This window comes from Mus caroli, unplaced genomic scaffold (genome assembly GCF_978045245.1).
Source record: "Mus caroli unplaced genomic scaffold, Mus_caroli_1 scaffold_4, whole genome shotgun sequence".
Taxonomy (NCBI): domain Eukaryota; kingdom Metazoa; phylum Chordata; class Mammalia; order Rodentia; family Muridae; genus Mus; species Mus caroli.
The window spans coordinates 46,132,690-46,159,933 of NW_028227259.1; the positions used below are offsets into that span (position 1 = coordinate 46,132,690).

At 39.9% G+C, this 27,244-nt stretch overlaps 2 protein-coding genes across 9 annotated transcripts in view; one reads left to right on the forward strand and one right to left on the reverse strand.

Moving 5' to 3' along the window:
• Cc2d2a (coiled-coil and C2 domain containing 2A) overlaps nucleotides 1–27,244 on the forward strand; it is a 104,691-nt gene that overhangs the window by 75,119 nt on the left and 2,328 nt on the right. For 3 of the 7 annotated variants that reach the window (XM_085836666.1, XM_085836669.1, XM_085836667.1), the window contains exons 28-39: nucleotides 408–504; nucleotides 1,013–1,111; nucleotides 2,841–3,017; nucleotides 5,183–5,203; nucleotides 6,758–6,961; nucleotides 9,209–9,298; nucleotides 16,600–16,713; nucleotides 18,094–18,228; nucleotides 18,835–18,957; nucleotides 20,299–20,357; nucleotides 22,116–22,293; nucleotides 23,494–23,678. In XM_085836666.1, the coding sequence (XP_085692792.1) occupies nucleotides 408–504; nucleotides 1,013–1,111; nucleotides 2,841–3,017; nucleotides 5,183–5,203; nucleotides 6,758–6,961; nucleotides 9,209–9,298; nucleotides 16,600–16,713; nucleotides 18,094–18,228; nucleotides 18,835–18,957; nucleotides 20,299–20,357; nucleotides 22,116–22,293; nucleotides 23,494–23,678 (1,482 nt within the window). Of the gene's footprint in view, nucleotides 1–407; nucleotides 505–1,012; nucleotides 1,112–2,840; nucleotides 3,018–5,182; nucleotides 5,204–6,757; nucleotides 6,962–9,208; nucleotides 9,299–16,599; nucleotides 16,714–18,093; nucleotides 18,229–18,834; nucleotides 18,958–20,298; nucleotides 20,358–22,115; nucleotides 22,294–23,493; nucleotides 23,741–27,244 lie in introns of those variants that run through there. The other 4 variants (XM_085836670.1, XM_085836671.1, XM_085836668.1 and 1 more) reach the window with 4 other exon arrangements.
• The window catches only part of Fbxl5 (F-box and leucine rich repeat protein 5), a 38,137-nt gene continuing 35,603 nt past the window's right edge, over nucleotides 24,711–27,244 (reverse strand). For both annotated transcript variants that reach the window (XM_085836672.1, XM_021162478.3), the window contains exon 11: nucleotides 24,711–25,463. In XM_085836672.1, coding sequence (XP_085692798.1) covers nucleotides 25,387–25,463 — 77 coding nt within the window. In that variant the 3' untranslated portion in view covers nucleotides 24,711–25,386. The remainder of the gene's footprint in view (nucleotides 25,464–27,244) is intronic.

Here is a 27,244-nt window from a genome sequence, read left to right on the forward strand (position 1 = left end):
ATGAGAAGTAGCGGCTGCCATTCCTCCAGTCCCGGGCTAGCAGGAAGTCCATGACAGCAGGTGCTCCTTCTGGTCAGAGCAGCTTTAGAAAGTTCCTAACTCTGGTGTTGGCTGGAGACCTTGTAGTCTTCCACAGAGCTACCTCAGGCCCTGGCAGGTAAGTTCCTTGTAAGACTTACCACGGAGTATGGGGGATACAGTATTTACCAGTACAAGCCAGTATAGGATTTGGATCTGCAGAGCCCAAAGCTCAGAGCCAGTCCCATTGGAGTGTATACTTAAAATATGTGTTTTATGCCGTGGTGTGAGAGCTCCTTGGGATGAAAGGACTGTGTGTGCTCTGAGTCGGCATTTTTTAAGCATTTGTTCTGCCTGTCTCCATGGTCTCTCTTCATGTTTTGTCACAGGGCCCCCAATGGGGACTACAGCACAGCCAGCTTACAGTCAGTGAAGGATGACGTATACATTAATATTTTTGATGAAGTGCTGTATGATATCCTAGAGGTGAGTTTCCAGCTGTAAGGGAGTCGTTTGAACTCTGCCGGCATATTCAGATCCCCTACCACTGTAAGTCCCAAGCACGTGGGAAAAGGATTGTGACTGTGCTTGCAGAGGAGGATGTCATCTTCCAGGGTTAGAGGAAATCCTGCCACTTCCCTACTGAATTAATTACCTGGGGGGCTGGGAGAAAGACTCAGTAGGTAAAGTGCCCACTGCCAAGCCTAAGTTTGGAATCCTAGCACACATGTAAAAGCTGAGTGGGATGGTGTACCCCTGCTTGGCGGTAGAGGAATCCTAGGGCTTGCCTAGACTCCAACTAGTCTAGTTGAAACAGCAATCTCCCATTCAATGGGAGACCATAGGAAACAAGTAGGGAAACATATTGGCATTGAGTTCTGATGTCCATACGCACAGCACAGTCAAGAGCATCCATCCATACCTGTTCACATGCACACAGATCCATAAATGTCTGAAGTTCTTAAATAATTAGTACTTCTCATGCTTCCTTCAGGATGATCGTGAAAGAGGAAGTGGGATCCATACCCGTATTGAGAGACACTGGTTAGGATGTGTGAAAATCCCATTTAGCACCATCTATTTCCAGGCAAGGGTAAGTAACTAAAGTCAGAATTACATGCCAGTAGGCAACACCTCTATCTATGCTTCCTATTAAACTCTTAAAGCTGTGAAAATGTATGTGTACAGAACTTGGACAAATGAAGATTACCACATCAAACCACTGGCTTCTATCACTACTGCATGGTATATATATCCAGCACCCGTTCCTATGCCTTATATCAGCTAAGATGTGATGACCTGAGTCTCAGAATCTTTAAAATATCCACACAGAAGTGAAGAATGTGGGACACAGTGAAAAACTGTCACAGAAGTGAAGTGGATGGATGCAGAAAACAGTCAGGGTGGTTGACAGCCCTGGCATGGGCATCCTATCAATATTTCTGAAAGTGTGTACTCATTAACACACATTAACAGGCATGCTTGACAATGACACCCTTTGTAGACATAAAGGTTCAGCCTAGTGATTCCATGAGGTTGGCTATTCTTATCTATCTATCTATCTATCTATCTATCTATCTATCTATCTATCTATCTAGATATCATTATGGATGGTTGTGAGCCACCATGGGATTTGAACTCACGACCTCAGGATGAGCAGTCAGGGCTCTTAACCACTGAGCCATCTCACCAGCCCAAGGATGGCAATTCTTACATGCCTTTTTAAGTCTACTGAGGCAGCTGAAGATTCTGTAATTTCTTGGTATCTCAACATTAAATCCACGGCAATAGGAAATTATGTGCTGCTGTGATAACTACACAGAGCAGATGCTACCTGAACGGCAGGGTCTTCAGCAGGAGACCCAAACCAACCTCTATTCTCCGAGGTTCAGCATAAGCCATCTTAGCCAATGGGACAGTCTACAGCTATGCAGGATGTGTAGTGATGTGCTTGCTGGGAGAATTGTAGTCCCTCTTCTAATAGATTTTAAAAGAAGTAAGTAAAGATCATAGCATCTTACAAGTGAAGCTGCCTGTTAATGGTTGGCACTGTTGAATCTCGGGTCTGGAGGTTATTTAGAAATCCTTCCGCTGAGTGCCCTAATGTGTGTGCCTCCTTTGCACGTGGGGGCAGTATCTCACCCTGCACTCACAACCTCTGGAGGCAGACTTGTTATGTGCCTGCTACATTTATAAACACAGCTATAAGGCACAGAGAGATGACACAGAAGAGCTAAAGCAAACGTCCTTTTTGCAGAGCAATCATCTAGACTATGGCAAATACACACTACTAAAGTCAGATAGGAGATGCTAAAACATCAGTGAAAGAAACAAGCTATATATAAGGATAGAGAGTTAGCAAAGTAATTCTAAGATGACATTAGTCCTAAGCCTGGAAACGTGGTTAAAATTCTGGAAGGCAGAGAGGGAAAGCTGGGAAATCAGAAGAGGGAAGGCTGCTCGCTAGGGAGCATGCCACACACACCAGATACTGTTCCTATGCCTTTCATCTCATAGCTCAGTCCTTGCCCACAACAGCCTGACAAATTAGGTCCTGTTATTTTCTTTGTAGAAATGAGGCCTCTGAAGCCCTTGGAATCCAGGAATCTTTCATATCCATTGCGCTTTGTAACAAACAAAGAAAAGCAGTCAAGAAAGTATAGAGCCCTTTCTGTTGAGAATTTAGGGATTCTAACCTGGACAGAGCTTAATGTTTATCTGATGCATTAGATTATGACAAATGACCATTCCCTTTGAACTTCTGTTACAAAAAAAAAAAAAAAAATTACCACAGTGCTTACCAAGTCATGTTTTCTTCACAGATTGATGGCACATTTAAAATAGACATTCCTCCAGTTCTCCTGGGCTATAGTAAGGAGCGGAACATTATTATGGAGCGAGCCTTTGATTCTGCCCGAAGCTTGAGTGAAGGCTCCTACATCACCCTGTTTATTACCATTGAGCCTCAGCTGGTTCCTGGGGAGCCGATGAGAGAAAAGGTACTGGAGTACAGTCTGGAAAGCCACAGGGGATGCTGAAGCCTAAGAGGGGGATGCTGAAGCCTAAGAGGGGGATGCTGAAGCCTAAGGGGGGGATGCTGAAGCCTAAGGGGGGGATGCTGAAGCCTAAGAGGGGGATGCTGAAGCCTAAGAGGGGGATGCTGAAGCCTAAGGGGGGGATGCTGAAGCCTAAGGGGGGGGATGCTGAAGCCTAAGGGGGGGATGCTGAAGCCTAAGAGGGGGATGCTGAAGCCTAAGAGGGGATGCTGAAGCCTAAGGGGGGATGCTGAAGCCTAAGGGGGGGATGCTGAAGCCTAAGGGGGGGATGCTGAAGCCTAAGAGGGGGATGCTGAAGCCTAAGAGGGGGATGCTGAAGCCTAAGAGGGGAATGCTGAAGCCTAAGGGGGGATGCTGAAGCCTAAGGGGGGGATGCTGAAGCCTAAGGGGGGATGCTGAAGCCTAAGAGGGGGATGCTGAAGCCTAAGGGATGCTTGCTAGGCTTTTTATAAACTTTGACTGAAGTGCATCAACACAAGTTCTCCTACTGTGATCTCCAATCGTTATGCTTTCGGCTAGGACCTAAGGTGACGATGGGACAGACACGTGTGCATTTGTCTTCACCATCTAGCAGTTAAGGTGATCAGCAACCCAAACTTGTAGGAAAGCAAGACAAATGTAAACATGTTCTGCTTTGAGAACAATGTTTTCCATGCAAATAAAACGAAGTATGACAATTAGAAAATCAGATTGCTATCTGACATTTACTGGCATGGATGCTAAGGAAAAGTTTCCATTGCTGACCTCAGGTCCCCAGCTGTCCTATGCATTCAATCAGTTCACACAGTCATAAAGTTAGATGACCTTCATAGCTCACAAGTTACCGAATGAAAACAATGTATGCATCTTAAATAGCTCCAGAAAGCTTGTAGAAACTTCAGGCAGCATCATGTTTGGAGACTTTACTCTTTCCTGGGCACTGGGTCTCCAACTTCAAGCTGGGGGAAAGGCTAGATTTATCTAGAGCCACAGAAGCAGTACAGGGCAGAAGTTAAACATTTACCTTCCCATTTTTACACATTCACACATCTTACTGGGTATCCGGGATGTAATGGGCGTTCCTTAGGCACTAGAGGAAGGATGGCCTAGGAAAGGAGATGGAACGTCTATTGTGTAACAGGGATGGCAGTGAACGCTTTTAATCCCAGGGGAAGAGGCTAGGAGAGGATGCATGTAGAGCTCTGTGAGTTCGAGACTAGCCTGGCCTACATAAGCGAGAATCTACATCAAAGCAATAGCAAAGTCTACCATGCTTGCATCATGCATGAACCTAACTTTCAGGTTATTGTGTTGTAACCCTTGGTTTCCAGTTGTCATTAAGTCTGAAGAAGAGATAGGAAACTGAGCCCACGTCTGCTAGTTTTGTTTTTCCAGTGCTACAGTCTGGTTCACAGAGAGGAATAGTAGGACGACGGCCCCTTAGCAAGGCCTATTCAGGAAAGCTTAATGAAAACCCAAGCATGCTGCAAAGCTCATCTCACATCCTCAGCTTCATGGCTAAAGCTGAGATCCCCAAGAAAACACAATAGAATTGTGTCAGATTATTTTTCAGAAAGTGAAATATTCTGAATGTCTGTCTCCAGGTGAGAGCTCAGGAAAAAAAAAGCAGCAAGCATGTGCACACACACAAATGCTCTCAGACCAAGGGCAGAATTCTGACTTCAAACTTAGCCTGGCAGCCTGTTGCTGCCTTTGGTGACATTTCTTTGCGCTGTGGCTGTATGCAGCATTTTCCATTGTCCTCTCACGTGACGGGCAGGATGTGATAGCCTACAGATGGAGGGGGTAGAAAGCCCCACCTACGATGTCCCCATAGGCTGTTAACAAAAAAGAGGCTCTCACCCTGAAATACATGGGACCACAGCCTAGAAATGGTTTTTCACTAACAGCAACTTTTTAAGTTGGAAGATTAGAAACATCTCCCCACCTTCATCCAAATCCAAATGGTTTTTTATTAAAGTATTTACTAGAGCAAAAGCTTTGTAAGTCAGTAGCAACCATAAAGTACTTACTCTAACAGCCCGAACTTTACATTGTTTTGGTGAAAAGCCTTTAAAGCTGTTGCTAATACTGTGTTTCTGTCATTTCCTTTTTATTGCCCATGGTAGATGAGTGACATGCTTAAGAAGGTACTGAGCATCTTGTTTTATAATCCATCAGTCATCAGTTAAACGCTTTTACTAGCTGCTTTTGTTTACTGCCTCCAGGGGACAGGTGCTGGGTCCCAATGTGTGTGATCCCTTGGCAATGAACTGTAGATGCCTGTGATGCCACAAAGAACATCCAGCCATGTGTGTAGCATGTGCAAGGAACTGGGGACAATCCCTGGTACAGAGAAAGTCAGATGCCTTTTTTTTGGCCCACTTACTATCTCCCTTTGTCTGCAAGTGACGTCATTGACTGAGTCTGAATGTCTCCTGCAAGTGGGGAGCTTAGCTTCATTTTCCATAACTGTTTCTCAGAGAAGCAGTGCAGAGCTAGCAGGTATTTTTAGCCAGTTGAAGGTCGTCACGACTGACTATTCGACGGCAAGACAAACACATTCTGTTTTCTGCAAATGTTTCATCAACTGACAGGTCAAGGAACTGAACCAGTTAAGACTCTTCTACATTGCACTCTGAAAAAACCTGAGTTTGTTAGTTCCATCCACAGTAGCTTCAGAATAAACAATTCAATGTAATATTTGGCCTTTCCATGACACTTCTCACATCACAAACAGCACACCTCTCCTTAGGTGCTGGTGTCCTAAATGCATAGTAATAACTTGATAGTGACTCGGTGCCAGCATGTGCACCGTAAGCACCGGGTACGGGAAGGAAAAGGTCAGATACAAGTCCTCCCTTCATGATGCCTAACAGAGCACCTGACTCCAAGAAGCTGAGACATTCTCTGCCACACTTTTGTCAGCCTGAGAGGTCAACAGTTGCACTGGCTCAGGACCTCTTGCTGGGGACAGTCCCTGTAGATGCTTCCCCTGCATCCTCCCAGGTCTCCCCATGGTACCCTGTAGAATCTGCTCAAACTCTTCGGATGTTTGCTTGATTCTCTTTGCTCTTCTCTAGACTAGAAGTGCCTTGACATGTTCATACTCCTTAGTCCAGAGTGTCTGGAATCGTTTAGAATCTTGGGAAATAGTTTTTGAATGACTACATAAATGAGGAGATGACAAATTTAATAAATCGATTTAAAGGAAAAGCATAAATTCAATTTTTCATCCCTTCATCGTTGCATAATTTTCCATTTTTCTAAAATCACAATTTCTGACTTGACAGCTCTACCCCAGGAATCTGTACCAGTTCACATTTGACATGGGATTCTGAATGCTCTTCCCCTTTAGAAGACTAAATCAAGTTCACAGAAAACTCTGCTGCTTGTGCTCAGCCATCAGATTAGTACTTCAGCCTTTAACACGCATAGGTTTTGTTTGTTTATTTATTAATCTAATAGTTTTCATAAGGCTTGCCAATTCACTACTCTCTTTTGGTCTTACTGAATGTAAATTAGTATTTAAGGATTATTGTCATTCTTAAATTATCGATTAAATAGAGCTGCAGATATACCAGGGAAAATGACTGTATAAAGAATCAGTTAATGATACAAATTCAGTTCATAGTGTCTATGAAATCTGAATGTTTTGTCTTGTCTCCTGTAATCACATACATCCCATATATTTCTTTTTGAAGTTTGATACCCAGGAAGATGAGAAATTACTTCAAGCAACAGAGAAATTTCAAGCTGAATGTGCCTTAAAATTCCCCCAGCGTCAGTGCCTCACCACAGTGACTGACATGACTGGAAAAACGGTTTTTATTACGCGTTATCTCAAGCCTTTAAACCCTCCGCAGGAGCTACTTCACGTCTACCCCAACAACCCGCAGGCCACTGCGGTGAGTCTGCCATAGCCAATCAGTGCTGTTGAAAAAATGATTTGAAATTTCAATGTACTGCCAGGCATCTCAGAACACGTAACAAACTAAGTACACAGGCATCATTAGGGATCAAAGGAAGGATTCAAACTGTTTTACTGCAATGAGGACTTCTTTTATTTGGAAATCTGAAAATGCCAGAGATGATGATAAACCTTGGTTTGTTCTTTCCATAGATAATTGAGTGCTCACTATATACCCTTGGTTTTATATATTAGGTACTGAAAAATTAACATATGAAACTTTTAACATCCTACATAAACATAACTTCGTTGTGTGTTAGGCTATACCAAAATAACTACTCAGTATTCTACTTAATGCTATATCCATCATTGAATTCAAAATAACAGCAGTTATTTGAGCAATATATATTTTCAATATATAGCCCATCCTAATGTGAACTCACAAGAATACACTAAACAGATGTGATAAATTCACTGGCTTCAAAATTCCATACCCACCATAAGATTCACCACTATGTGGACTATGAGCCATATATATGTTAAGCCAATTTTACATGAATACTATAACCCATAACTATTCTGAGACTACGGATAGTAAAGGGAGCAACTATTTCTAAGTTTTTAATATGGTGTGATAGATAGATAGATAGATAGATAGATAGATAGATAGATAGATAGATAGATAGATAGACAGATACATATGCCTACGGACAGACAGACAGGCCTCACTATCTATAATTAGTTTCTATAGAAAACCAAATAGGAACTTGTGAATTGCTGGTTGATTCCAGGCCTCAGGCATTGCTCTGCCACGGGGCTCCATTGTCAGAGGCCACAACAGTGATTTGTGTTCTGCTTAGCATTGGAAATGTGCATAAATTTCTCCCAGGAAAGACTGTTTAGAATGGATAGATAAAATATTTCAAGTATTATTAAAGTTATGGCTATGACAGAACTAAGAGAAAAGAAATCAAAAGGAAGACAGCAAGAGTGCACTAGAGTGAGAACCTGAAATAGTGTTTGACCTCAGGTTGTCTCATTACTGATGATGACTAGACCTGAGTACTGATGAGGCTCGAGGATGAGGGAAAGAGCAAACAAATCATGGAGATACAGCAGACAGGCAATTCCAGAATATCACCCAAAATGCTATATCTAACCCAGCTGCTAATACTGTTCTCTTCTGAACCCTCTTGAATTGGGTCTCGGCAGTTCAGCATTACTGTCTTCCAAGCTCCTAGTAGGATGGCCCATTAAGCTCTGCATACAATTCAAGCACTTATCTAGTTCAAAGTCTCAAAGTTGTCCACATCTGTCCAAAAAACCCCAACATGGACACATGGGCAGATCTGTAACACAATAGCTCAATTCTTAATACCAAGACAACTTATAAAAGAGTTTGGGGGTTTATGGGCTCAGAAGGTTAGAGTTCACAATGGTAGAGTGTAGGCCTGGAGGAATAGCTGAGAGCTCATATCCTGATCCATATCTAGAAAGCAGAGGTGGGGGGGAAGGGAGGGAAGGGAGGGAGAGAGAAAGAGGAGGGGGGGAGCGTGAGCACTGGGAATGGCACAGGTACTGTTCAAATCTCAAAGCGTGCACCCAGTAACATGGCTCTAATCCTTTGTATACAGGGACCAAGTGTTCAAATATATAAGCCTGTGAGAACCATTCTCACTGAAACTACCACACATGGGTTCCAAAAATCAAACTCAGGCCATTAAGCTCAAACAGCAAGTGTGCTTATCTGCTGGGCCATCTCATTGGACCCCAAATATCTAAACTCTTAAGATGAAATTCACAGAAGTATAAACATAATTATCCCCCTTAGAGATGAATAAACTGTGAATTATACTACAATGACCAGACTTGACTCCAATATTCTGTCCCCTCCTAAAACAAGGCAGTGTCCTGTAGGGGAATGGCTGCTTTCAGAACGGGACTAAGTACAGTACAAGATAATGTTACAAAGTCTTGTGTGCCAACAAACAAGGATAAAAATGAGAACCGAAGTGAGGGAGGTAAGGATGTTTCAAAGGGACAGAGCCAGCCTCTTTGTAAGATAATACAAATAACCTTCTGTGTGGCTTTAGGAGGAGATGAAGATATCAATGTAATTAGTAAGCACCTGTGAACATCAATTTCATGCTTTACACATATATGAAACTTCTTTTGAGAAATTAAGTTGGGATGCAGCTTTCTGTTTTCCTGGTAGTTATTTGTAAAGTTAATTTTCTTTGCGCAGGAACTGGTAGCTCGGTATGTGTCCTTGATCCCTTTCTTGCCTGACAGCGTGTCGTTTGCTGGAGTCTGTGACCTGTGGAGCACATCTGATGTGAGTCTTCCTCCCTTGCAGCTTCACGGCCTTAACTGCACATTAGCTAAATGGCTTGCATAATCTTCAACTGCATCATTCATGAGTTATTATAAAACTTACTTGGCCATCTGTTAGCAGGATGAGCTAAATTCTGAAATCGTTTTCTTCCTGATTCAACTCTGTCAAACTTCAGAAGTTGAAGAAAATAGGACTGGGATATAATTCAGTAGTAAATGCTTGCCTAGCAGCAGGTGCAAGGATATTAGGTTGATCCTCAGTAACCCCTCGCCCCCACACACAAAAGTATTTTGAAGATTTACAGAGACTTAAATTAACATTTCACCTATCTTAATTCTGAACTGTCCTAATAAAACATTAATAATATCACTTTGTTTAGAAACAGTCTAAATCTCATGCTACAGTAAGAAATTATATATTTCTTAATTTGTGGGCTTCCTAAGGTATACCATATCAAATATATTCAGTGTATATTTCTTACTCACTACCACATATGTTGGACTGACTCATGGACCATGGGTGATATACAGCAGAGCAAACCTATAGCACCACAAGTGTTTAATCTGATTGTGGATTTCAGGTTGTCTTATGTCTCTATAAAATCTAACACATACATCATTTTTTTATGAAATGTCCTAAATTGAAAAATGTAGCCATACTTTAACTTTTTTGCTCCCATTTTGGCAATGTAAGTCTAGATATTTTTAGACATACAGATTTTAGAGCCAGGAGGGATCTCTCTGTCTCCAGAGGATACATGAAAATAAAGACGACTCTTCCGGCCAGACCAGCACCGGGGTAGCTAGAGCGCAGGGTCGGCTGACACCTGCCAGCTACCCACGACTCCCGCCACAGGATTTTGAGACTGCTGGTGAGTGGAACACAGCTTCTGCTCCAATCTTTAAACAGTGACAACGACAACAACTAACCCCAGAGATTACCAGATGGCGAAAGGTAAACGTAATAATCTTACTAACAGAAACCAAGACCACTCACCATCATCAGAACCCAGCACTCCCACTTCGCCCAGTCCAGGGCACCCCAACACACCGGAAAAGCTAGACACGGATCTAAAAGCATATCTCATGATGATGGTAGAGGACTTCAAGAAGGACTTTAATAACACACTTAAAGAAATACAAAGGAACACTGGTAAACAGGTAGAAGACAGTAAAGAGGAAGCACAAAAATCCCTTAAAGAATTGCAGGAGAACACTGCTAAAGAGTTACAAATCCTTAAAGAAAAACAGGATAACATAATCAAACTGGTAGAAGTCCTTACAGAAAAACAGGAAAACACATCCAAACAGATGATGGAAATGAACAAAACCATACTAGACCTAAAAAGGGAAGTAGACACAATAAAGAAAACCCAAAATGAGGCAACACTGGAGATAGAAACCCTAGGAAAGAAATCTGGAACCATAGATACGAGCATCAGCAACAGAATACAAGAGATGGAAGAGAGAATCTCAGGTGCAGAAGATTCCATAGAGAACATTGGCACAACAATCAAGGAAAATGTAAAATGCAAAAAGATCCTAACTCAAAACATCCAAGAAATACAGGACACAATGAGAAGACCAAACCTACGGATAATAGGAGTGGATGAGAATGAAGATTTTCAACTCAAAGGACCAGCAAACATCTTCAACAAAATTATAGAAGAAAACTTCCCAAATCTAAAGAAAGAGATGCCCATGAACATACAAGAAGCCTACAGAACTCCAAATAGACTGGACCAGAAAAGAAATACCTCCCGACACATAATAATCAGAACAACAAATGCTCTAAATAAAGACAGAATACTAAAAGCAGTAAGAGAAAAAGGCCAAGTAACATATAAAGGCAAGCCTATCAGAATTACACCAGATTTCTCACCAGAGACTATGAAAGCCAGAAGATCCTGGACAGATGTTATACAGACACTAAAAGAACACAAACTCCAGCCCAGGCTACTATACCCAGCCAAACTCTCAATTAACATAGATGGAGAAACCAAAGTATTCCACGACAAAACCAAATTCACACATTATCTCTCCACGAATCCAGCCCTTCAAAGGATAATAACAGAAAAAAACCAATACAAGGACAGGAACCCTAGAAACAACAAGAAGGTAATCCCTCAACAAACCTAAAAGAAGACAGCCACAAGAACAGAATGCCAACTTTAACAACAAAAATAACAGGAAACAACAATTACTTTTCCTTAATATCTCTTAATATCAATGGACTCAACTCCCCGATTAAAAGACATAGACTAACAAACTGGCTACACAAACAAGACCCAACATTTTGCTGCTTACAGGAAACTCATCTCAGAGAAAAAGATAGACACTACCTCAGAATGAAAGGCTGGAAAACAATTTTCCAAGCAAATGGTATGAAGAAACAAGCTGGAGTAGCCATTCTAATATCTGATAAGATTGACTTCCAACCCAAAGTCATTAAAAAAGACAGGGAGGGACACTTCATACTCATCAAAGGTAAAATCCTCCAAGAGGAACTATCAATCCTGAATATCTATGCTCCAAATACAAAGGCAGCCACATTCATTAAAGAAACTTTAGTAAATCTCAAAGCACACATTGCACCTCATACAATAATAGTGGGAGACTTCAACACACCACTTTCACCAATGGACAGATCATGGAAACAGAAACTAAACAGGGACACAGTGAAACTAACAGAAATTATGAATCAAATGGATCTGGCAGATATCTACAGAACATTCTATCCTAAAACAAAAGGATATACCTTCTTTTCAGCACCTCATGGTACCTTCTCCAAAACTGACCACATAATTGGTCACAAAACAGGCCTCAACAGATACAAAAATATTGAAATTGTCCCATGCATCCTATCAGATCACCATGGACTAAGGCTGATCTTCAATAACAAAATAAATAATAGAAAGCCAACCTTCACGTGGAAACTGAACAACACTCTTCTCAATGATACCTTGGTCAAGGAAGGAATAAAGAAAGAAATTAAGGACTTTTTAGAGTTCAATGAAAATGAAGCCACAACATACCCAAACTTATGGGACGCAATGAAAGCATTTCTAAGAGGAAAACTCATAGCTCTGAGTGCCTCCAAAAGGAAACTAGAGAGAGCACACATTAGCAGCTTGACAACATACCTAGGAGCACTAGAACAAAAGGAAGCAAATTCACCCAAGAGGAGTAGAGCGCAGGAAATAATCAAACTCAGGGGCGAAATCAACCAAGTGGAAACAAGAAGAACTATTCAAAGAATCAACCAATCAAGGAGCTGGTTCTTTGAGAAAAATCAACAAGATAGATAAACCCTTAGCCAGACTCACTAGAGGGCACAGGGAAAGCATCCTAATTAACAAAATCAGAAATGAAAAAGGAGACATAACAACAGATCCTGAAGACATCCAAAACACCATCAGATCCTTCTACCAAAGGCTATACTCAACAAAACTGGAGAACCTGGATGAAATGGAGAAGTTCCTAGACAGATACCAGGTACCAAAGTTGAATCAAGATCAGGTTAATGATCTAAACAGCCCTATATCCCCCAAAGAAATAGAAGCAGTCATTAATAGTCTCCCAACTAAAAAAAGCCCAGGACCAGATGGGTTTAGTGCAGAGTTCTATCAGACCTTCAAAGAAGATCTAATCCCAGTTCTTCACAAACTATTCCACAAAATAGAAACAGAAGGTACTCTACTCAACTCATTCTATGAAGCCACAATTACTCTGATACCTAAACCACAAAAAGACCCAACAAAGATAGAAAACTTCAGACCAATATCCCTTATGAATATTGATGCAAAAATCCTCAATAAAGTTCTTGCTAACCGAATCCAAGAACACATCAAAACAATCATCCATCCTGACCAAGTAGGTTTCATCCCAGGGATGCAGGGATGGTTCAATATACGGAAATCCATCAACGTAATCCAGTATATAAACAAACTCAAAGACAAAAACCACATGGTCATCTCGTTAGATACGGAAAAAGCATTTGACAAGATCCAACACCCATTCATGATAAAAGTCTTGGAAAGATCAGGAATTCAAGGCCCATACCTAAACATGATAAAAGCAATCTACAGCAAACCAGTAGCCAACATCAAAGTAAATGGTGAGAAGCTTGAAGCAATCCCTCTAAAATCAGGGACTAGACAAGGCTGTCCACTTTCTCCATACCTAGTCAACATTGTACTTGAAGTCCTAGCCAGAGCAATTCGACAACAAAAGGAGATCAAAGGGATACAAATTGGAAAAGATGAAGTCAAAATATCACTTTTTGCAGATGATATAATAGTATATATAAGTGACCCTAAAAATTCCACCAGAGAACTCCTAAGCCTGATAAACAGCTTCGGTGAAGTAGCTGGATATAAAATTAACTCAAACAAATCAATGGCCTTTCTCTACACAAAGAATAAACAGGCTGAGAAAGAAATTAGGGAAACAACACCCTTCTCAATAGTCACAAATAATATAAAATATCTTGGCGGGACTCTAACTAAGGAAGTGAAAGATCTGTATAATAAAAACTTCAAGTCTCTGAAGAAAGAAACTATAGAAGATCTCAGAAGATGGAAAGATCTCCCATGCTCATGGATTGGCAGGATCAACATTGTAAAAATGGCTATCTTGCCAAAAGCAATCTACAGATTCAATGCAATCCCCATCAAAATTCCAAATCAATTCTTCAACGAATTAGAAAGTGCAATCTGCAAATTCATCTGGAATAACAAAAAACCTAGGATAGCAAAAACTCTTCTCAAGGATAAAAGAGCCTCTGGTGGAATCACCATGCCGGACCTAAAGCTTTACTACAGAGCAATTGTGATAAAAACTGCATGGTACTGGTATAGTGACAGACAAATAGACCAATGGAATAGAATTGAAGACCCAGAAATGAACCCACACACCTACGGTCACTTGATCTTCGACAAGGGAGCTAAAAACATCCAGTGGAAGAAAGACAGCATTTTCAACAAATGGTGCTGGCACAACTGGCTGTTAACATGTAGAAGAATGTGAATCGATCCATTCCTATCTCCTTGTACTAAGGTCAAGTCTAAGTGGATCAAGGAACTTCACATAAAACCAGAGACACTGAAACTTATAGAGGAGAAAGTGGGGAAAAGCCTTGAAGATATGGGCACAGGGGAAAAATTCTTGAATAGAACAGTAATGGCTTGTGCTGTAAGATCAAGAATTGACAAGTGGGACCTCATGAAACTGCAAAGCTTCTGCAAGGCTAAAGACACCATCAATAAGACAAAAAAACCACCAACAGATTGGGAAAGGATCTTCACCTATCCTAAATCAGATAAGGGACTAATATCCAATATATATAAAGAACTCAAGAAGGTGGACTCCAGAAAGTCAAATAACCCCATTAAAAAATGGGGCTCAGAACTCAACAAAGAATTCTCACCTGAGGAATACCGAATGGCAGAGAAGCACCTGAAAAAATGTTCAACATCCTTAATCATCAGGGAAATGCAAATCAAAACAACCCTGAGATTCCACCTCACACCAGTCAGAATGGCTAAGATCAAAAATTTAGGTGACAGCAGATGCTGGCAAGGATGTGGAGAAAGAGGAACACTCCTCCATTGTTGGTGGGATTGCAAGCTTGTACAACCACTCTGGAAATCAGTCTGGCGGTTCCTCAGAAAATTGGACATAGTACTACCGGAGGATCCAGCAATACCTCTCCTGGGCATATATCCAGAAGATGTCCCAACCGGTAAAAAGGACACATGCTCCACTATGTTCATAGCAGCCCTATTTATAATAGCCAGAAGCTGGAAAGAACCCAGATGTCCCTCAACAGAGGAATGGATACAGAAATTATGGTACATTTACACAATGGAGTACTACTCAGCTATTAAAAAGAATGAATTTATGAAATTCCTAGCCAAATGGATGGACCTGGAGGGCATCATCTTGAGTGAAGTAACACAATCACAAAAGAACTCACCCAATATGTATTCACTGATAAGTGGATATTAGCCCAAAACTTAGGATACCCAAGATATAAGATACAATTTACTAAACGCATGAAACTCAAGAAGAATGAAGACCAAAGTGTGGACAATGTGCACCTTCTTAGAATTGGGAACAAAACACCCAGGGAAGGAGTTACAGAGACAAAGTTCGTAGCTGTGATGAAAGGATGGACCATTTAGAGACTGCCGTATCCAGGGATCCATCCCATAAGCAGCTTCTAAACGCTGACACCATTGCATACACTAGCAAGATTTTGCTGAAAGGACCCAAATATAGCTGTCTCTTGTGAGACGATGCCGGGGCCTAGCAAACACAGGAGTGGATGTTCACAGTCAGCTATTAGATGTATCACAGGGCTCCCAATGGAGAAGCTAGAGAAAGTACCCAAGGAGCTAAAGGGATCTGCAACCCTATTGTCGGAACAACATGATGTACTAACCAGAACCCCGGAGCTCTTGTCTCTAGCTCTAGCTCTAGCTCTTTTCTATGTATCGAACGATGGCCTAGTCGGCCATCATTGGAAAGAGAGGCCCATTGGACTTGCAAACTTTATATGCCCCAATATAGGGGAATGCCAGGGCCAAAAGAATGGGAATGGGTGGGTAGGGAAGTGGGGCGCGCTATGGGGGACTTTTGGGATAGCATTGGAAATGTAACTGAGGAAAATATGTAATAAAAATATTAAAAATTAAAAAAAAAGAAAAAGAAAATAAAGACGAGAATAGCGGAAGAGCAGAGCTGGACTAGGTTCCCACCTCAGAGGTGATACTGCCTCATCTTTGCCTCCACCTCCTCATCTGCAAGGCTAAAGAGAGCACGACCCTCAAACACTGCTCTGGGATAAATCCATCAATGTAATGCACTTCAAAATGTTTAGCCCTCAGATACACATCAAAGTGAGAACATGGAAAGCTTCTGTTTCGATGCACTCCAATCACTGATTCTAGATCTGTACATCAGCAGCATCAATGTTAAAGAAAGCATGATATCCTCTAAAGAGTCGGCATAGAAACAAAATTAAGAAAAGTTTGAAAAATGTCTGATACTTTGAGGCACTAATCTCAACTCACACATTACATTTTGCTTGAGATCCTAATGTGATGGGACCTGCATGCCTTTAATCCTAGTACTTGGGGGAAGGGGAGTGAGGTGAGATGATTGCCAGTTCATGGCCAGCCTGGGCTACAGAGCAAGTGTTGGACCACTCTGAATCACAAAGCAAATAAAATCCTGCATTATCAATCCAGAATGAAATAGTCGCTATAACAGTTTTTTGTTTTTCTTCCTCCCTTACAGCAATTCCTTGACCTCCTGGCGGGGGACGAAGAAGAGCATGCAGTACTGTTATGCAATTACTTTCTGTTCCTGGGTAAGAAGGCATGGCTGGTGATGGGCAGTGCGATTCCTGAGGTACGGCCACTTAGGGTGATAGTAACAAGAGTGGGTTATCTGTTACCTAGATGCTTTTCATGACATCTGAACTGCTATGGAAGTGGCAGAGACACAACAGGCAGGCAGAACCACAATGGATACTACATGGAGAGGTGGCATCCGTTAACAGCATACTCAAGGCCCTATACTATTTTGGCAAACCTGGACATTGTACCACTGACAGTCCCTATTTAGTGGTCCTTTTAATATGCACTGTACTTCATCCATGTTTCCCAGTCTCAGTCCCCTGGTAATATTACGCTATGGGGTGTAGGGAACTCTCTCCATTTACCTATTTCTTTCCCTGCTGCTAATTTGGGAGGAAGTAGGGAACACAGCAGTTAAACACATTAGAAGCAATGTTGGCAATTCTGCTCTGCTGTTTTGTCAACATGTTATTAATGTAAAGACTTGATGACTCTCGGCGTAGTCTCTACCCACCACAAATACTAACCATTGGGGCACAATGAGTGATTCTGGGTCCAAGGTTAAACATTCACATGGATGCAGCAGTTCTTCTAAAAGAGAAGAGGCCATGATGCTTGGGAATCCTTGGGGTTCGTGGCCCTAGGGTTACCACCCAGTACAAGGACAAGGCAAGGAAGGAAGGCATGGGCTTGTGTTCTAGCTTCTGTGACTCTCAGCAAGTTATGTCACGACTCCAAGGTTCTGTGTGAACACCAGGTGAAATCATGCATCAGCCATAAATGAATGCTCACTGGCATGTGGTTATTCCAAGGAGGAAGTGAACACCCTTCATCTCAACAGTTTGGTCCCAAATCTATGTGTCTATGTACCTGTGTGTACCAAAGGACCTAATTAGGGACTGGGAAAGTATTTTGGCATAAGCAGCCTTCTGAATACTCAGATGGCAACTTTGCTGGCCCTGGAAAGAGACCCACTACCAAGAGTTCCTCAGCAAGCCGTCACTTACACTGACTGGGTAGTGCAGCACTCGCTTTGATAACTGCCGTGTACTAGTATCAAATCCAAGATCTTTTAAACTTATTTCTGTTTTTAATCCATTAGCCATCAAATTTAGAAAGCAGAGGATTCTAAATGGAGTTGTTCTGGGGGCTGGAGAGGTGGATCCACAGATAAGAATACTTACTGCTCTCACAGAGGACACAGTTCAGTTCTCAGCACCCATGTTGTAGAACTCACAGCCAATAGACTATGCTCCAGGGGACCTGTTACCCCTCTGTAACTCCTCAGGCAGATACACATGCACCACACATGTATACACACACACACACACACACATGCACACAGGTAAAACATCATTTTTAAAAATAATTCTACAAACTACTATGAACTTATAATTAATTGGAAAGTATTTTAATAGCTATTTATTTTCAGGGTCCAACTGCCTATGTGCTAACTTGGGAGAAAAATTATTATTTAATATGGAATCCCTGCAGTGGACATTGTTATGGACAATTTGATGCATTTTGCCCTTTGAAAAGTGTGGGCTGTTTAATTGGTCCTGATAATGTGAGTATTACCATTTTCTCTTAAGTATGGGTGTTTTTTAAGTTGACCGATTTATTTGCGTATTTTACATAGGTGTAAAGACTGTATAAATGTGAGTATTTAAATTAACATTTATATAAATATAAATACGTTGGCAGACTTGGTAGAGGTATCCACTTTAACTAGTCCTAAATTAAACTTGATTTAATTAGTTACTTGGCCTTCAGAAGAATACAGAAATTTTTAAAAGACCAAAGTATTTAGACTCAGGATCTAATTTCTATACTGGCTCTGTCTTGTCCACAACAGAGCTTACAATGCTAAGTTCCTTCTATCAAAGCAAATTTGTCAACAGAGAAGATTGGGTTTCACTTTTTTAAAAGGTGTGTGTGTGTGTGTGTGTGTGTGTGTGTGTATGCATTCGCGAGTGCGTACATATATGTGAAAAAAAAAACAAGAATAACTGATTATATGCAACTGATAATAAAATTCATAGAGGCTTAAAATTTAATGGGAAACTGTAGCCTGTGTGAATCTTTGCCCAATTCTCTGCCTCACCCTATATCATACACAGACAGACATCTGTGTATAAATCTGCTAATATATATCGTAATGTACTTTTTCTAGATTTGGTTTAATATTCAACACCATGATTCGCCACTAAGGATAAATTTTGATGTCACAAAGCCCAAACTATGGAAATCTTTTTTTTCACGAAGCCTTCCATATCCTGGCCTATCCAGTGTTCAGGTATAATTCTTCTATAAATACACAAATGTTTTCAGAGAGATATGAAATCTTTACACAAAGTAACTACGGATTTGTTAGTCCTCAATTCTACTCCAGGTTATTTAGCTTACTAAATTTACACATAAGATTTAAAACATCAGTTTTCTAATGAGACAAATGTACATAAAGAATCATACATTCAGAAATATGAAAAACTGGTATATACATTTTAGACATATTTGAAAGCTTTAATATAGGAAGTATATGACTTAAACAGAATCATAAAATACAGCTAAACTTTTATAATGTTAAATCACTAAATTAATTTCTTAACTGCAAAGGATGAAATCAAACTACAGGTGCAACCTACTCATAAGATTAACTTCAGAGTCTGACAAATAAATTCCAATTTGTAAGCATGGATATTATTTATTAAACATGTTTGGACACACACAGACAAAAACTAAGTTTGTAATATAAAATACCCTTTTACCAAGGCACAAACCTTCCAAACCAGTTTTACCCTGCCCACGAGAAATGTTCACCTGTGACAAGGTAGTAAATATATGAGTTTTCACAGGAATTCAGTCTGAAATACCTCAAGAATTACAACAATAGGGGCCAAATTATATATACTACATGGTGTAATACTTTGCAGTAATCAAATAATTGCTTTAATGAATCTTAAAACAGTAAAAGTAAGCTATTAGCCCTACTACAATGTAAAGGGAGAAAAAGAAAGTTGTGTGTACATAAAAATAAGTCTCAAATTTAGAGAACATGCACAATATATGGGCTTCCTAGGACTACAGTTCTGCAGTAAAACTCTGAAACAGTGCATTTAGGTCCTGTTATCTTCACTAACTACAGTGTAGATAACGCAGGGTTTGTTTATGGCCATGTACTGATGCCCATTGCTTGGGATGGGCTTAGCAACAGTGAGTCCACAACCTTAGCTGAATCAGAGCTGATCTGAACAGAACTTCAGTTCACGGCTCCTTGTGTGGGCAAGAGTTAAGGGAAATGCAACTGAGAAGGAATTACAGAGCACTGTAATTTATGCCACTTCCTTTGCCCTTGCTTCTACATTCCTTGGCATCTTCCACTGTATTTTCCTATTCAGCCTCAAATTTCGGTATTTAAGGGGGGAAGCAGAAATAATAACTCGTAGGTTAATAGTATTTGCTCCTCTAGCAGAGGACTTAGGTTCAGCGCCAGCACACACAAGGCAGCTTACAACCATCTATAACTACAACACTGAGGGCTTTCTCTGACCTCTGTGGAATTCAAAATAAATTTAACAATGGAAGAAATGCCTATTCAAATTAAAAGTAGGTGCTTACTAAACTTTCTCTTTTATAGCCTGAAGAGCTAATTTATCAACACACAGACAAAGCAGTAGCTGCTGAACTACAAGACAGGTAACAAAATACCCATAAGTCCACAGGTGACTCATCACTACAAGAACACTAACAAACTTCTCAGCTTGGATTATTATAAAATGATGAAGGGAGTTAAGACTTTATGTCTGCAGACAGGAAGTCTAAATCCCATGGCTCAAATGAAGGAAGTGTCACATATTGCGTGACACACAGGGGTGAACATTAGTGACATGAAGTTCTCCAAAGACTAACTCAGGTTGAAGCATAACATGCTGTAATTATGAATCTTGTTGCACACATAACAATCTTTGGCTTAAATATGCCTCTTCTGTCCAATTAGTGGTGTGCAGGACTTCATCAGTTTGTGAAGCGAGCCCATAGAAGGCTGGCTAAAGCCTGCAAGGCTTTGCAGGTCCACTAACGCTGTACAACTGAACTGTGTTTCACAGATATGGGAATTGAAGTTCAGAATGGCCCACATGCTTGTTATGTGTTAAAGTGGGCTCCCGACACCAGACAGACCATTCCAGTTTCAAAATCTGTGCTTCATTCCCATTGAATCACAGTGTGTAAAGAACAGTTTGTCAAATTACACAAGAATAAAGACATATTTGAGACACTATTGCTAGGAACACCAGTTTATTCCCAATTTCTCCATAAAGCCTTTGTGTGGGATCTCCATCTAGAGTTGTGGTTCTCAGCCTTCCTACTGCGGCAACCCTTTAATAGTTTCACAACCATAAAATTATTTTCATTGCTATTTCCTAACAGTAATTTTGCTGTCTTCCGGTGGTCTTAGGTGACCTGTCAAAGTGTTATCCAAGCTCAAAGGGGTCACAACCCAAAGGTTGAGAACTGCTGCTCTAGAGGAGCCAATCTACTACAATCCTGAGTCTCATCTAATGGCTTGAGAATGCTATTGATGGACTCATTGATTCCTTCATTTTTAAAGGGGTTGTTTGACTGTCCATCCATCATCTCTTATTCAGTCCATCATAAACCCAAAGATTACATATTCCGTGCTAAGGAAGTGGAGCTATGGCTTCTGAGCAATGGGAAGCTGGGAGGATCTCTCAGCCTGAGCTTAAGCTGGCTTTAGTGATCAGCAAGTGTTTAACCTGAATGCCTCTGTCCTTGCCTTGCTCAAGTCACTTATCCTAGTGCAAACTGTCTCATCTGTAAAACTGTAATAACCCCTACAACAAAGCATTATTGTTGGTTAACATTCAAAATGTATAAAAGACAATTAGCACTATGGCTAATAATGGCTTAGCAAATGGTAGATTTCCCTTATTCTTTGTTTATATTTCATATCCTATAAACTCAATGCAATGAAAATTGGCATTTTAAAGGCAATTTTAAAAAACAACTATTATAAGTAACTAGGTTACAAAAATTGGTATAAGACATTAAAAGCTTTATAGATAGTTAAGATTCCCAACATAATGAAAACCTTATGCCTGGGTCTAATTTACCTGCTTATTACATTACCAATGAATAGAAAGATAAAATGTTTTAGAAAAATGTCTTACAGAATGTATTCAATTTAGCTAGCCCTGTGTCATCATAAGCACTGTATTCCTGTTTATCCTATGTTGATTTCTTGTTGTAATGCATATAATTTCAAGAACGAGGATCACCCATAAGTAGCTGCTAACCTGCCTAGAAGAACACCACCAGCAAAAAGATGCATTCAAGCGTTCATTGGAACCCAATACTACATACAAAGTTTACATTTTCAACCTGGGAAATATTAAATAACAGAAAAATAAATAAATAAAACTTTTCTATGAATAGGATTGAAAAAATACTAAAAGAAAAAATCATGGACTGGAGGCCACGCCACCTGACCCGCTGGAACAGGTACTGTACCTCCACCCTGCGCCACTTCTTGCCTCTACTGGAAAGAAGTCAAGGAGAAGATATAGAAGACGACCACAGGGCAGAGCTGTTGAAGCAGCTGGGGGACTACAGGGTAAGCATGCGTGTGACAAAATGACCAGTGCTTCTTCTCATCTTCAAACTGCAAGTTACTCAGTCATAACTTGGGGGAATCAAACCACCTGTACAAACTCAGGAAGCACGTATGTGAGGTGAGGTACCATACACCAAAAAAGAAATGTGACAAAGCATTTTAACACTCAATAAAACCCTATGAAAAGCAACACTGTCTATGAAATGTATCCTATCCTAATAAATAAAAAACACATAGCTAAAGTATTAAACTCAACTTACATAAAAGTAAAAATAAACACTTTTGGTTAAGCTTTGAGGGTATGATTTTTTTGTTGTTTTGTTTTTTAATTTGTTTTTCAAGACAGGGTTTCTCTTGTGTAGCTTTGCCTGTCCTGGAACTCTGTAGACAAGACTATCCTTGAACTAACAGAGATCCTCCTGCCTATATCTCCTGAGTGCTGGCATGAAAGGCATGGGCCACCACCACCACCAGGCTAAGGGTATGATTTTATAATGATGGATTTTTCATGAAAAGTTCTAATAAACCATGTGTGCTGTCTACTATCCGTCGGTTCATCCTATAGGTGATGTACAACTAGGTAATAAAAGAAAGGGAATTTCATAACTAGCGCAGTATAGTAAACAATATGAAAGCCAAAATGGATGAGTCACTGAATAAAATGCAGTTAACTAATCATCAAAATGTGTTCAGTTGTCATAGTAATCTTGAGCAGTGTTCCAGTTCTCTGCGGGTCTTCCCACTTTGACCTCCATGTGGTGACATCATCAGGCATGCTTCACTCATAAAAACAAATGCTAGAACAAGTCCAAGAACATATTTGGCCACACTGCCCAAAGCAAGTCACTGCAACTGTGTCACTGTCTGTAGCAAGTATCCAGAGACTCACTATGACTACATGTCCAGACCTGTAAACTAATTTTTGTGTCTGGGGTACAAAGCACTGGTTAGCTTTACCTGGTCTTTGGAAGTACATGGGTCATGTGTATACTAAGAGCTAAGAGAGAGAGAACAATAAATGACTGGTCACACTATTAATATGCTTGTAGCTAAAACAAAAATACTGAATCTTCATTTTTTTGTTAACAGAAACAACCTCATGATCCTAAAGGCTTAATATTAAGAATTATGTTATTTATATAAGAAACAATTATTTTTCTTCAAACTTTTCATGAGTACAAATATGTTCTTTCTCCTCAGTTCTCTGGATTTCCTCTTCACATGCCTTATTCTGAAGTGAAGCCTTTGGTTGAAGCTGTGTATAGCACCGGAGTACATAACATTGACCTTCCTAATGTTGAGTTTGCTTTAGCTGTATATATCCACCCTTACCCCAAAAACGTTTTGTCTGTTTGGATCTATGTTGCTTCTCTTGTACGGAACAGGTAATTAATTTTTCAATGTGCTTTTTATATCACCTAAAGAGTATTGGTATGTACATGTTAAATCATAATGGAATCAAAAGAAAATATATTTTGAAGTTATGGAATAAAATTATCATCTGTATAAAACTGTTTTAGTCTGTCTCCTCGTGACACTACCTGACTATCTATGAGTCTTTGGCGCTTGCTTGTCTGGAGCATACCCTTCACTTCCTTCTGTCCAGCAGAATGACAACTCCAAGACCTAGTACACTAACTCTTTGCAAGCTGTCTAGAGGAACAAACAACAACTCTGCAGCATTGAATTCAGCAAACGTTGGGTTATCTCATAAAATTACAAAAAAACAAGGCAAGCAAGCACTTACACACTGGCACAGCCTTGAAAATAATATAGTGCTAGGGTGAACAAAGACTATATTTATATGTCAAAGAGGATTTAAAAAGCAAAACAACTGAGGCATGGCTATGACAGAAAATCCATGTTGTACCTAACACGCTTGCCCCTTGAACCTCAAGCCTGCTTTTACATATGCTCAGGCCTATGCCAAAATTTTCGGGTTCAATTTTGTTTTCAAATGATAACAGTAATTCACTCCTCAAACTGAAAATACCTGACAGCACGGTACTACTTCAAAGAGAATGCCAGTAGATACACTAGAGTGTTTAATTCCTGTCAGGTGAAGTACAAAATGTTCCAGAAGTCCTCCATTTTCCCATTAGATGATTCCTGCTTTACCCTCAGACCCTGAACAGCCCCCACTAGCCTGAAAGGCAGAAAGCACTTAAAGCCACAAACAAGCTAACCAGGATTACTTCCTCCTCCCACAGCTTTGAAGGAAGGGGGGGGCACTATTTTCTCCGCATGATAAGTATTATAATTAACTTTAAAAGAAAATTTAACTCAGTAATATTTAGTATCTAAAACTATTAAATGTGTCAGGATCATAATTTCATGGATACCCAAAACACAAAAAAACATTTGGTAAACTTAGATTGAGATTTAAATAAAATCACAACACAAAAGATATTGCTTGGTAAAGTTCTCAAAGTAGATTTTATTTATACATTTCTTCAAACAATTGTGGAATTTTTAAAAATCCTTCTCGAATTCAACAGTTTAGGGACAGCAGTGGAAGCAGGTGTGTACAGCAAACAACAACAGACTGCTGCACCAAGAGGCCAATTTATCCTATAATCTTAAAGAATCTCGCTTCTAAGTGTGTTTGAATTGGCCCCTGAGAATTGTTCAAATAAAGAAAACATTAGGGGAAAAGAGATTCATTTCTAAAATGTCCAGTCTTTGAAAATAAAACTTCAAAAATGTGGATTTGAAAGGATCTGCAAAACCTGGTACAGTGTTTACATCAGAGAACCAATAACCCCGTTGACTAAAATGCACATAATCTAAAAATACTTTAAATAGCATGGCATTAGTGATATTTTTTAAAGCATTTCATTTAAAAGAAACCAGAAAGACTGTTCTCACCCTAACAAAAAAATCCTAAACCTTTTCTAAAACAAAAATATATTTTGCAAGGGTAAACAACCTTGTATAGTTCACTGCTAAATTAAATTTCTGAGACTGTAAGAAATGGGGCCAAACAAGACACACCCAAAATGGGTTGTTAACACAAGAAATGTGCTATAAGTAAAGTGCATGAAAGGAAGCCTGCTCAGCTAAATGAAGTAGACAAAGGTCAGAAGTCAGGGGTCATTCGCCAGAGCGGCAGCAGGCTCGAAAACCACACTGCAAATTCTGGCATCCACTGGCGGTGTCAGCATGAGGACCTGTATGAAAGTAAACAACACGTGAGGGAGGAACTTCTTGGAGATCATACACAAACAGTTCTGCCTATGACTCTAATCTGTTTTTTACTTGCACTTCATTGACATCACACAAGTAAAATCTTACAGCACATGCATTAAAAATTCAGACACAAATTGCCAATGGCTGTCTGATTCCATCGAAAATATCCTCCATGGAACAGGAAACACAACAAAATTTCCCAAGAATCTTAGAACCCAAAGAAAAAAGGAGACAATCCACAGAAACAAGACTTCTTTTGAGTATTCTTCCTAGAAACATGATGAAGACAAAAAATAAAACCTATCTGAGCTGTGTCAGCTAAAGAATACAGCAGTGAACAATTAGAATAAATGTCCTATGCAAAGTTTAAAACAATGTACTATACAGACACATCCTCAATGAATGTTCCATACTCTGATCATTTGTAGACCTCTGAATAAAAACAAAAGATAGCTTTAGATGAAAATTTGTCCCAAAACTGAATGCAAAACAATGTTTAAACATCTAAAACATAAAACTGTGATTCGCTTACAATAATAAACCACTAATGGAATAATTGGAATTTTACAGCTGTACTATACTACCCAGATACTAGATAAAAGGTCTAGGTTTATTCAGGAACATAACTACAAATTAGAAAAGTAACAAAAATGTCACAAAGTTGGAGAATGTTCTGAGTAGGATGACTTTCCTAAGGAGACACAGGCCTACAGGGCTGTTTCTAGTGTTTCGAAGACTCAATGTAGCTGGTGCACTGAACTAATAAGGAGCAGCTCTTTACACTTCCACCAGGAAACCAGAGCTTGCAAGTGTGACACACAAGAACAAAACAAAATGAGAAGACATGGAGCAGGCATCACTACAGAACGTATCTAATGGACTTAACCTCTCACTGCCCTTCAGTGCTTCCCAGCTTAACTGAGAATTCATTTGCATCCTACTGCTTTATAGGAGCTGCACTATGTGCAGAAGAAGGTGACTATGCTAACACCCAGAGGCAGTAATTAGGATACTTGCAACTAAAATTTAGACTACATGTATCACCAGAAGTACAACATTTCCTTTTATCCCAAGAGAGCACATATGCAAAACAAAACAAAAAAAAGTAATAATAATTTCTTAGGATAAAGTCACTGAAATATAATGTTCATATATTTCACTATGTAAATGACAAATTATCTTTAAGAAAAAACACTGGATTTTTTTTTATGTGTAGAATTGCAATTGATTGTGAAGACTGACATGTCTGGGATTAGCTTCAAATAAGGGATATGGGCGTGACATACAATACATGAAATAAAAGACTGAACTCAGATTTCAGGTTGTTGACACAGATGATACATGTTTGTAGGTTTTAAAAGTACCCAATACAACTGGAGTACTACAGGCCAACTTTTATTTAATAAAAAAATCAAAATCTTCCATTTTAAATTGTTATATGCCAAATATTTAAAATTTATAATGCCATATAAAGCAGCATTTTCTGGATAAAATAGGACATAAAGCTAAAATTAAAAAGATTTAGTATATCTTTGTAGTTGTTAGAAATACCTTGGTAAAGAATCCTAAACTTTAACATTCTTCTCCCACTGTCAGTCTTTAGCCAAGTTTACCTTGTACATATTTCCAGCTTCCCTACACACCAATCCTCACCCATCCTCTGCTAAGCTTGGCTCCACCCATCACATATTACTGCTTCAACATCAAATACCTGATACCTTTCTGTAATACCCAAGTACTGCCTCACATCATCTCTACCCAG